Here is an 11,876-nt window from a genome sequence, read left to right as displayed (position 1 = left end):
GTGTGTGAGTATAGCAATGTTTCAGGATACAAGATTTATATGCAAAAATCAATTGTATTTCTATACACCAGGTACCAATGATCTGAAGCAGAAATCTTTTAAAACATTACAACACATCAACAAATAAATACTGAAGGGGTGAATCTCACAAAAGATGTGCAAGACTTATCCACTAAAAGTGTCAAACACTTTTGAGAAAAATTAAAGAGGACCTAAATAAATGGACAGATAGATACATGTTTTTCATGAGTTAGAAGACTCAATATTGTTAATATGTCATTTATCTCCCAAATGGTCTACAGATTCAATGCAATCTCTATTAAAATCAAGCACATTTTCTTTTTGGAGAAATTAATAAGCTGATTTTAAAACTTATGTGGAAATAAGATAGCCAAAATGAACTTCATGAAGAACAAAGTTGGGAGATTAATAATGATTGCAAGACTTATTATAAAACTATAGTAGTCAACACAGTGTAGTATTGGCATCAAGATAAACAGATTAATGGAACAGAATACAGAGTTCAGAAAAACACCACACATATATGAACAACTACACTTCTACAAAGATGCAAAGGAAATTGGGTGGAGAAAGGATAATGTTTTCAAGAAATGGTGCTAAAACATTTGGATATCTATATGCAACACCACGACTTTGGTAAATGACTTACCCAACATATAAAAATAACTCAAAGTGCATCAAAACCTAAATGTAAAATCTAAAACTATAAAACTTCTAGAAGAAAACATGGAAGAAAATCTTTGTGAGTGTGGTTAAGCCAAGATTTTTAAATAAGACACCAACAGCACAGTGTGTAAAAGAAAAAACTAATGATTTAGACTGCATTGAAGTTTAAAAATTCTGATCTTAAAGGACACTGCTAAGGGAATGAAAAGACAAGCTGCACACTGGGAGAAAATAAAGCATATATCTGATAAAGAGTGTGCATCCAGAATATGTAAAGAACTCTCAAAATTAAATAATAAAAACCAAACAAGTCAATTAAGAATGTGCAAAAGATTGGAACAGATACTTCAGTTAAGAAGATGTATGGAGGGGGCCTGGGTGGCTCAGTGGGTTAAGCCGCTGCCTTCAGCTCAGGTCATGATCTCAGGGTCCTGGGATTGAGTCCCGCATCGGGCTCTCTGCTCAGCAGGGAGCCTGCTTCCCTCTCTCTCTCTCTCTCTCTCTGCCTGCCTCTCCATCTACTTGTGATCTCTGTCAAATAAATAAATAAAATCTTTAAAAAAAATAATAAAGCAGACTTAAAAAAAAAAGAAGATGTATGGATGGTAAATAAGCATATGAAAAGATGCTCAATGTCTTTGGTCATTAGAAATCTAATTAAAACCTTAATGAGGGAGCCTGGGTGGCTCAGTTGGTTAAGCAATGGCCTTTGGCTCAGGTCATGATCCTGGAGTCCCTGGATTGAGTCCCACATCAGGCTCTCTGCTTGGCAGGGAGTCTGCTTCTCCCTCTGACCTTCCCCCCCTCATGCTTTCTCTCTGTCTCTCTTTCTCTTCCCCCCATTTTTTCTCAAATAAATAAATAAAATCTAAAAAAAGCACAAAACCTTAATAAGATAGCCTTCCCACCTAAAGTTAAAAAGGCTGATGATATCAAATGTTAGCAATCACATGAAGGAACTGGAACTCACACACTGGGAATGTAAAATGTTCCAACAAACTTAAAAAACAATCTGGCAATTTCTTAAAAAGTTTAACATGCTCCTACCATACGGTCTAGCATTCCTCTTGTATGTATTTACCCAAGAGAAATGAGCATATGCCCACAGATGAATATTCATGGCAGCTTTATTTGTAATTGCCCCAATCCAGAAGCATCCCAAATGTCCATCAATGGTGAATGAATAAACAAATTGTGGTGTATTCATCCAATGGAATGCTACTCAGCAAGAAAAAGGAATGAACTATTGCTGCGCAAAAAACCATGGATGCATCTTTTAAAAATTTTTTTTCTAATTAATTTTTTTATTAACATATAATGTATTATTAGCCCCAAGGGTACAGGTCTGTGAATCACCAGGCTTACCATGGATGCATCTTAAAAAGAATTAGGCGAATAAAACAATCCAGATTGAAAAAGAGCACATAAAAACAAAACATATCTGCACAATCAAAAAGGAAAGCAATAAGCTCTTCAACCCCAAGCTTAGATTCTAGTTAATGAAGGACACATTGATGATAGAAAATTATTAGTGACCTAGAGGGCAAATCAGGAAATTTTATTTTCATTTTCTAAGGTGGATGAGAAATGGCAATCAAATGTTGATTTCAACAGTCAGAATCTCCCTGATTATCAATCTACGTGATTGGATATAAATGCTCATCCTTCCAAATCAATTCATCTGCAGAGAATCTGTTCTTTTTTATTATTATTGAGGACAATTTCAAACAATAAGAGTAGAATGGACGGTATAATAAACTCTCATGTTCCCATTACTCAACTCCAATAATTTTCAACTCATTGCCTATTTTGTTTCATCCATATATCCCCATCCACTGCCTGTGACTCCAGCCCCAACATCATGCCATTCCATCTGGAGCTATTTGTTTGTATTTCCACAAAAAAAGATTATTTTCAGTTTCCGTTTTAAATTTCTAAGAATTCAGAACCAGTCCTGGCAACTCATCTGAAAATCTTGGAGGAGTTTGGGAGGAATATAGGACTGCCCACACATTGATAAAGGAGAAGCGATTTACTGGCCAAGACAGTTTTCTCAAGAAAATGCTTGTCTTCTCTTCTCTGTTAAAAAAAAAAAAAAGAAAAAAAAGTTGGTTTTTCTGTAACTGGTGGGCAGTGCTATCCCATTAGGCTCAATGTGACAGTCCCAGGGGCTGCTGTGTAATATGACCATTATCCAGGAAAGAAATGTGCATTTTTAGATGGAAACGTGAAACCTCTCCTCTGTGTACAAACAGGCTCGTGAGGGCATCTACACTTGCTTTATAGGAGGCCACTTGAATGGGAAATCACCAAACAGATGTTGCACTCCTGGGAGTGCTTCTATGACCTCAGCTCTCTTGTAATGTTTTCATGAGACAATGGGATTCTTTGTTCTTTAAAAACCTTCAAATCTCTCAGTCTTCTTTCCTCCTCCTCCTTCTTCCTTCTCCTTCCTACTCTCCCTCCTCTTCCTTCCTCCTCCTTCTTCCTTTTCCTCTTCCTTCCTTCTTCCTCACCTCCCCCTTCTTTCTTCTTCCTCCTGCTCCTTCTCTTCCTCCTTCCTTCTTCTTCTCCTTCTTCTTCTTCCTCCTCCTCCTTCTCTGGAACCATCTCCCTTTTCAGATGTCATAACTACTAATTGTCGTCAAGAGTAATACCTCATTGAATCCAAAGCATTTCCAGTGAGAAGGAAGTGACTTTTGAAGGAATATGCTCCCCTCTCTCTTTTTTTTAAGTTTAATTTTTTAAATATAGGTTTATATACAAAGTATGTGAACCTTAAGTATATAGTTTGGTGAGTTTGTACATATGTATATATTCATGTAACCAACACCTAGGTGAAAATGTGGATTTTTTCCGGGACCATAGTGAGCTCCCTCATGTTTATACCTGAGATCAGTGGCATGACCCCCTTACCTCCAAAGTAACACTCTTCTGACTTCTATAATCAGAGATACTTCTGCCCGTTCTTGAGCTCACCTACGTGGAATTACTCATTCTTTTAAGTCTAACTTCTTCCACTTGTCATTGTCATAAGAACCACTCAGGTCAAGTGTAGCAATAGTCCCTTTCTTTTATTAAAAATTACTATATAGTACTTCACTGTATGAATATGCCACAATTTATTTTTCTCTTCTGGGGATAGACATTGGGGCTGTTTCCAATTTGGGCCTGTTAGGAGTAACTATGACATGTTCAGTTCTGTGTATTGAAACTAGCTTCTTCCAGCCTGTGCCTTGCCTTTCCACTCTCTTAACCTGTCCTTTGATGAAGAACAGTTAATTTTAATAAAGTGCTATATATTTATCTTTTTATAGTGACTTCATTTTGTGCCTTAAGAAAGCCTCACTTACTTTCTCTAGAAAACGTATGTTGTTGTTGTTTTACATTCACATTTAGGCCTCTAATCACTTTCACAGTAATTTTTGTCTGCGGTGTGAGGTAGGGGTGATGATTCATGCTTTTTCCATATGGATGTCTGTCTGACCCTACACCACTTACTGAAAAAACCATCTTTCCCTCCACTGAATTTCAGTGACACAATCATTGACCATGCAGATGTGGGTCTGTTTCTGAACTGTATTCTAGTCACTGATCTCTTTGTTCATCCTTAACACCACCAGCAAACCATCTTAATTACTGTATGTTTATAGAAACTCTCAGTATCTGGTAACGTCAGTCCTCCTACTTCACTTTTCTTTTTTAAGACCATTACAGCTATTTTAGGTCCTTTGCATTTCCGGACGAATTTAGAACCAACTTGTCAATTCCTACAACAAACTTGGAATTTTTATTGTTGTTGGATTGACTCTAGATCATTTTGGGGAGAATAACATGCTAACAATATTGCATCTTCTTTTTAAAAAAATTTTTTTGGGGGGGAGGGACAGAGGGAGAGAGAGAATCCCAAGCAGGCTCCACACTGAGCGTGGAGCCTAACGCCGGGCTCGATCTCATGACACTGAGATCATGACCTGAGTCCAGATCAAGAGTCCAATGCTTTACCAACTGAGGCACCCAGGTTCCCAACAATATTTCATCTTCTAAGTGCCATGGTGTATCTCTCTGTTTATTTAGGTCTCCTTCAATGTCTCTTGAAAATGTTCTGTAGTTTTCAGTGTGTTTGGAAGCTGCAGCTGGGAGCGGGGTCCTGGGGAGCAGGCCCAGCTGTCCTGGCACAAATCAACCACCACTGTGTTACTTGTCACCTGCTGCCACATCGTGAGGCGATGAAGTCTTTGTTTCTCAGTGAAAGGTGGCCCCCAAAGAGGCCAGCTGCTAGCATGAAAGTCTGAGGAAAAAACAAAGGAAAGAGGGTGGTTTTTGTTCAGAAAGTGGCAATGGTAGATGGGGTAAAGCTTGAACCAGGGAGCTCAGCAGGGCTCGGCTCTCTGGGAGACTGTGCCCCCATGTGCTCTAGTCTTTGGTGATTAGAAAGTGGTGGGACTGTCTCAGTACGGGCCTCCATCAGAAAGGGGTCATGGAGAGAAAGGCCAAACCTCAGAGAGAGCGTGCAGGGATGAGAGGGGGCTGGGGGCTGGGTTATGACGGGCACTGGCTCTAGGGAGGAGTCATGAGGCTCCCAGCTTGCCTGCCAGGAGGGTCCCGTGGCGGGGTGTGTGTGCATGTGTGTGTGTGTGTGTGCACATGCAGGAGGCACGGGGACATGGGGCCCTGGGACACCAGGAGCCCTGGGACACGGGGCACATGCACAAGCGCTCCCTCTCACTTGTTCACAACTCTGCATCTCTGTGCTGGTTTTCCTCGATCACCATCCATCCTGGGCACCTTCCACTCCCTGCTCTCCAGCCCCACCTGGCTTCTTTTCTTCTCTCTGACATTATTTTGTGGCATTGCTTTGCCTTACCGGTCTCCCCTTAGAACATGAGCTCTAGCAGCACGGGACTGCACTCCTTCCTTCCTGTTCTGGCAGTGTGGAGCTCCCCGCCCCCACCCCAGTGCCCCACAATATCTATGGAATGACTGTGGGAGTGAAAGGGCCTGAGGTCCCAGAGGCCTCCTGGCCAGTGTCTGGGCTCTAGCAGGAATTCCTCGCCTCCCCCCCAGGACTTTCCCACAGGTTCCACCAACATTCCAACTACCAGGGGGTACCTCCCCACACACCTCCACCTCAGTGGTCTTTGCTGAGGCTTTGCGTCTGGTCCAGGGCTGTGTGGAAACAACAGGCCCAGGCTCTACCAGCCCAAGACTCACAGCCCACAGGGGCAGAAGGGGCTCTAGCCCAAGTGTCTGGTTGAGAGGCATAGTCAAGCCTGGGAGGTGAGGAGTGGACTCCCAGAGCAGGCAATGCCAGGGGGGTGGGGTGGGGTTAGGGAAGGGCTTCCTGGAGAAGGGTCAGTCTAAGCTAGTCCTGGAGAAGGTAGTCAGGATGGGAGAGCATTGGTGGGGTGAAGGAAATTGCATAAGCAGGGTGTGGACAAGACAGATGCCTTTAAACTAGAGAGCTGGTGCTGAAACTGGGACCGTAGAAGTTGGGGAGAGGGTCCTCAGCCACTGGTGACCTGGTCCAGCCCCTGCAGTGTGTAGAGAAGGAAGTCATGTACCCTAGGTCACAACATAAAAGTGACAAAACTGGGACTCAAACCTAAGCCTCCTGACTCCAAACCTGAGCTCAGCCTCCAGGCCTGAGATTAAAGGGAGGGAAGAACCCTGCCCCTGGTGGTAGGTTTAGCGCATCTGATGCTTTTGGTCTGTCCTTACCAAGGTTGTCTTGCTTAAAAAGCAGGGATGAAGAGTGCCTCCTCCTCCAGGAAGCGTTCCCTTCAGGTCCTATCTTCCCACAGCCCCTTCATGATCTCCTTCTCACTTTATTAGTCTGTAACATCTGTAAACCCTGTCTCCCTGGAGGGACAGATCTGCCTGAGCCCTGGGTCCTCAGAGGTTGGCACCGTGCACGTTGGTGACCTGTCCTGCTGATTGAATATTGTGCCAGACCTTAGCCTGACTTGCTTGCAGCCCCAAGCCTGCCTAGGCTGCACACTCCCCCTTCAGCAATTGGCACTACTCCTTGATGATGACATGCACTTCCAAAGTCACATCTGGCCTCACTTTTGGGTCCAGTTTGCAATCACCCTATGCCCCCTGCAGAGCCACCCTTAGGACACTCCCCAGGCATCAGTTCCACCACCATGCCTAGCTGGCATGGACGCCGGACCCAGGCACGCTCATTCTCCCAGGGCAGGCCTTTGTAAAATGACTTGTGTTTGGGCTCAAGTGGGACCAGCAAGACAGAAGAGGCAAGAAGAGCTGGGGAGGGGTTCGCATTGCTGCCTCCTGAGGGTCTGGGGACACACCAGCCAGGCTGACACAAGGCCCCCGCCCACCTCTCCCCACAGAACATGTACTGAGCAGCTGAAGGACTGAAGGACAAACTTTATTAGAAACGCTCCTCATTCATCGGTCGAATTCACATTAAAGTGGGGGGAGGCAGTGCCGGCTGGGGCTCTGGAATCCCCCTGCTGTGACAATTTCCAGTTAAAAATGGGTCTAGGCAGAGGGCTTCAGAAACACATGAGAGATTCCCAATGGCGGAGGTGGAGGAGGCGGCGGCAGCATCGTCTCCAGCAGGGGACCGGATTGGAAACAGGCAGAGAAGCTGCTGCCCATGGCCACCCTGCCAGCGACAGGGCTGCCCATGCAGCCCCAAGCTGATAAATAAAGAGCACATCACACGCACACTGGAAACAGAAACAAACTCGGACATGTCTCCCAAAGTGAAAAAATAATTCGCACAAATAAAGCTTTGTGGCAGCGAGGCACCTCCGGAATGGGCGGTTGCCTAGAGACCCCCAGCACCCCGGAAAGGCTCCCCAACCTGAGGACATCATCCATTTGTGTGGCACAATGCCCCAAATTCCCCCATTAGCACCTTTGGACTAAGTACTGCCCTCACCGCATTCCTCTTTTAAAATGTAGCGTGACTCAAGATAATAATAACAATAATAATAATAATAAGGATACACTCTGTCCCTGGGGTGAATTAGTCAGACTCAGCTTCCCTGAATAGAGGTGCCTGGGGTAGCGAGAGAACTGTGGGTCCGCGCAGGGGTGGGGGTGGGTGGGTAACGGAAGGCGGTGACGGGATTAAGTAAACAATGTTCCAAGAGGTAAGCTGGAAAGTGTGGAAACACAGCTCTGTCCACGTGCCAATTCCGCAGTTGGACAACCCTGGGTAAGAGCCTTGCAAAGGGGCACAAAGTCCTAAAGTGTCAAGGGGTGGGGGCCCACAGGGGCACCCGCATCCGGCTGTTTTCGTCATTCATTATTCAGAGGCAATTTGCTCCCGGAGCTGGCCAGTTTCCCCCGGCCCTGTCTGCACCAGGACACGCAACAGAAGTCTCCTGCCCAGATGTTTTTATTCATTCTCTTGACTAAGGAGACAGGCTCCCTGGTCAATACCGGTGGCCGCTGGGTCTCGGTCGGTGGGCAGGATCTCCGCCGCGTGCAGGTTCGGGGCTCTGCACGGCTTCCGAGGAGGTGCCTGACTTAGAAGGGCCGCCTTCAAGGCAGCGAATACTGTTGGCAAGAGACATTTCATTTTCCGAGGTGGGAACGCGTCCCCGTCCTTTCAAGGAACTGAGTGTCCTGGCGCGCTGGGGCGAGGAGGAGCACCCCTTCCTGAAGGTACCGCGTGACCAGGAGATGCCAGGCCCTGCTGTGTGTGCGTACCCACTGCTGCTCCGCAGCCTCACTGGTACTGCAGATAGTTTTTGAGAGACTGAGGCAGGGGCAGGGCGCCGATGTCCCGCAGGCGCTGGCGGCCCAGGGCCAGGCGGATGGATCTCCGGCACAGGTCCATCAGCGGCAGGGGCTCGGCTGCAACGAGAGGGGAGTGGGTTAGTCTCGGTGGTGCCTTGCACACTTGCTCGCCCCCGCCTACCCTCTGCCCACTACTGGCGCATGGGCTCCTCACAGCTGAAGTTCAGGGCCTAGGGCTCCTCCTCCGAGAAGCCGCCTCTGGTTATATTAGCTGAGGGCTTAGAGCAGTGTTTTTCAAACTGTGGGAAACAACCGGTTAGACTAAAGAATGGTGAAATCAGTTCACTGGACGGTGACCAGCGAAAGAAGGAAGGAAGAAAGAAAGGAAGGAAGGAAGGAAAGACAAGAAAAAAGAAAAGAAAGAGTAAGTGGACAGCAATGACCATAACAAGGGTAAATATCATTCCATGAAAACTGTCTCTGATGTGGGTGCTCAGTGTGTCTCAATGGAAAAAATACCTCTCGTTGCAGGTCCTGGTAAAAATGAAATCTTCTGACCTAGGAGGGGATCTGCAGGGGACTTCCTCTTAGAAACAGGTTAAGCTTAGGGAGACTGTTTGAAATTCCTCTGAACCCTCACACTTAACATCTTTTGATAATCAGCAGAGGGATGCATTTTCTTTTAATATCCAGTTCTGGAAAATTTCATGAATTAAAGACCACAAGCCATAGAACCTTTGGATGTAGGACCAAGTTTAGTTAGTTTTACTGCAAACATGTTTATTAAGCTCTTAGTCTCTTCCATGCCCTCTGATTGGACCCAGGGATGCAGAGATAACAAAGCCAAGGCCAGAGGCAGCCCTAGAAGCAGAGGAAGGCTCGTGGTCCCAAATTAAAATGGGTGAATAATCTGAGTAGAGTATAATATACGCAATAATTCTTAAATGCACAGGGGACAGAAACCAGGCAGTTCCTATGCAAGAACTGTTTGAAAGGTTCAAAGGAGAATAACTGAATGAGGTTTTGAAGGGTGAGTAGGAGCTTTATGTAATGTTAGGGAGGAGAGTGCTCTAGGCCAAGAGAATAGGCAAAGGCAGAGAGGCATAAGACAGGACAGGCCGAGAGATCTAGAGAGAGAGGAATGGTGCTGGTCTGCTGGATCAAGAATGAAGATGGAGGTGGTTACAGTTATCTCACCTGGCTTGCACAGGCTTGGTTTCCCCAAGCCTGCAGGAACATGCTAGAGGCCGGAAGCTGCATCTTCCCACTTTCTTTGGTAACAGAATAAGTGATAATTTAAAAGCATTCTATAATATACTAAGATGCAATTGAGCTGTAAGTAGCAAATAACTAACATAAGAGCAACGAGAGGAGTAATATCATAAGGGATGGAAAAGCAGTCAAGAGTGTGTTTATGGACATTTTAATTTACTAGAGCTGCGTAGTTCATATAGAGAGCCATTTAGAACTAAGGCAGGACTTGGCTGGTGCCCTGGAAGCCTCACCCTGAAGTGTGTCCAGCTCTCCTTCACTGGGGGCGAGGCTGCACGGTCTCATATCTGCACGGGGTATTGGTGGCTTTAAATATTCTCCCCTCAGTGCCCTCTTATCCTCATATAAACCCTCGCTGTTGGCCAGGGAGGACCAGGCATCCCGTTTTTCAGGCTCAGAAAGCAGATGGTCCCATAGTCACCATGCCCAGACCAACACTTGACACCCCTCTTGACGTGCCCCCCCAGCCTCCCTCAGCTACACCCCTGTACCCAGCGCTCTTTCTCCCTGTCCCCAACTTGGTTCTGAGCCAAGCTTTGCACTGATCTCCAGATCATGCCTCTGTGAACACCCCCCTCTCAAACCCAAATCCTCCTGTCTGATTGTAAATTTTTGTTTATTTATATATACAAAATATATTTTGTATTTAAGCATTGCTGACACACAATTTACATTAGTTTCAGGTTGACTGTAGTTACTCTTCTTTTTTTTTAATATTTTATTTATTTATTTGACACAGAGAGAGAGAGATCACAAGCAGGCAGAGAGAGAGGGAAGGAAGCAGGCTCCTCACCGAGCAGAGAGCCCGACTCAGGGCTCGATCCCAGGACCCTGGGATCATGACCTGAGCCGAAGGCAGAGGCTTAACCAACTGAGCCACCCAGGCGCCCCTGTAGTTACTCTTTATTGAAGACTTTTTATGGGGGCACCTGGGTAGCTCAGTTGGTTAAGCGTCTGGCTTTGGCTCAAGTCATGATCCCTAGGGCCCTGGGATGGAGCCCCGGGGTAGGTTCAGTGCCGAGCCAGGAGCCTGCCTGTCCCTTCCCCCTGCTTGTGCTCTCTCTCTGTCTCTCTCTCAAATAAATAAATAAAATCTTAAAAAAAAAAAAAAAGACTTATTATGTGGTCAGGTGGTTTAGAACCAGGTGTTTAGAACCACCTGACCACATAATAAGTTTTTTTTTTTAAGATTTACGTATTTATTTTGTAGCTTTATTTGTAGCTGCTTGTACGCTTGTATGTGTCAAACTCCTATCACAACGAAACTTTGGGGGTAGGATTGTTTTATGACTATTACTCTTACCCCATTTTAAGGAGGAGGAAACTGAAGCACAAAGAGGGTGATTCACTTGCCCAAGGACACACAGCTGGCCTGAGCTAGAAGCTGGTCCCCACGCGTGGCATGTCGGCAGGACACGGGTGGGCGCTGTGCCCAAGGTGTATGGAGCCAAAGTGTGCTCTCCTTCCAGTTGGACAGATGTCGCAAGGATGCTCTGTCCCATTCACTGAACAAGGAATGGGTACAAAGTGACTGTAAGCTTCTTAAAGGATGTGACCCTGACTCACCCGTCTTAGGATCTACAGCCCTCAGTCTGCTCCCATCACAGGCGAATGTCCCAGACACTGTTAAATGAACAAGTTGATGTTCTGTTCCTGGGCATGTCTTCTCCAGATGTTTCAAGCAATTGGAATGAATTACTTTTGCCTGGCAGCATTTCCATCTTAGCTCCCCACTTCCCTATAAATCCTTCAAGAACTGAGTAGGTTTTAATTGACAAAAGGTTTGTGGTGAGGAGTCAGTGAGCCAGTGTGATGCCCTTAGCACAGTGCCCAGCATATAGTAGGTGTTTACCGTAAGCCACTTCTAGCTCCCTCCTTCCTATCCAAGCATTTTCGTGGTTGCCCTTGGGGACGATAAGCTTGGGGAGGGCTGGTAATGAGGTAGGCTCTGGCTGGGAGGCCAGAAGTTCCTTCCCTGAATGAGGGGAGATGGGCTTGCACTTTGCATCAGGAAAATTTTGAGTTGATCATCACTGCCAGACCTTGAGAGCTTTCTTAAATATTTTAAAGCTCTAGGCACACATTAGGTCCTCAGTGTCCAAAATGCTAAGCTTCGTCAACAAACCCAATTCCCTGTGTGTTCCCTGCCTAGTTAGGGTCTGGGAGAAGGGAAGAACTCTATTTATTGTTATTCCTCT

General features: G+C 45.8%; 1 protein-coding gene across 1 annotated transcript in view; it reads right to left on the bottom strand.

Moving 5' to 3' along the window:
- Positions 1-7,303: 7,303 nt before the first annotated feature.
- The window catches only part of SPSB4 (splA/ryanodine receptor domain and SOCS box containing 4), a 77,215-nt gene continuing 72,642 nt past the window's right edge, over positions 7,304-11,876 (bottom strand). Inside the window, exon 3 of the mRNA XM_032852357.1 lies at positions 7,304-8,523. Within this exon, the coding sequence (XP_032708248.1) occupies positions 8,396-8,523 (128 nt within the window). The 3' untranslated portion in view covers positions 7,304-8,395. The remainder of the gene's footprint in view (positions 8,524-11,876) is intronic.

This window comes from Lontra canadensis, unplaced genomic scaffold (assembly GCF_010015895.1).
Source record: "Lontra canadensis isolate GAN:19392208 unplaced genomic scaffold, GSC_riverotter_1.0 scaffold6, whole genome shotgun sequence".
NCBI classification, from domain to species: Eukaryota; Metazoa; Chordata; class Mammalia; order Carnivora; family Mustelidae; genus Lontra; species Lontra canadensis.
Note: the sequence above shows the minus strand (reverse complement) of the source record. Positions and strands in the feature narration are given on the sequence as shown.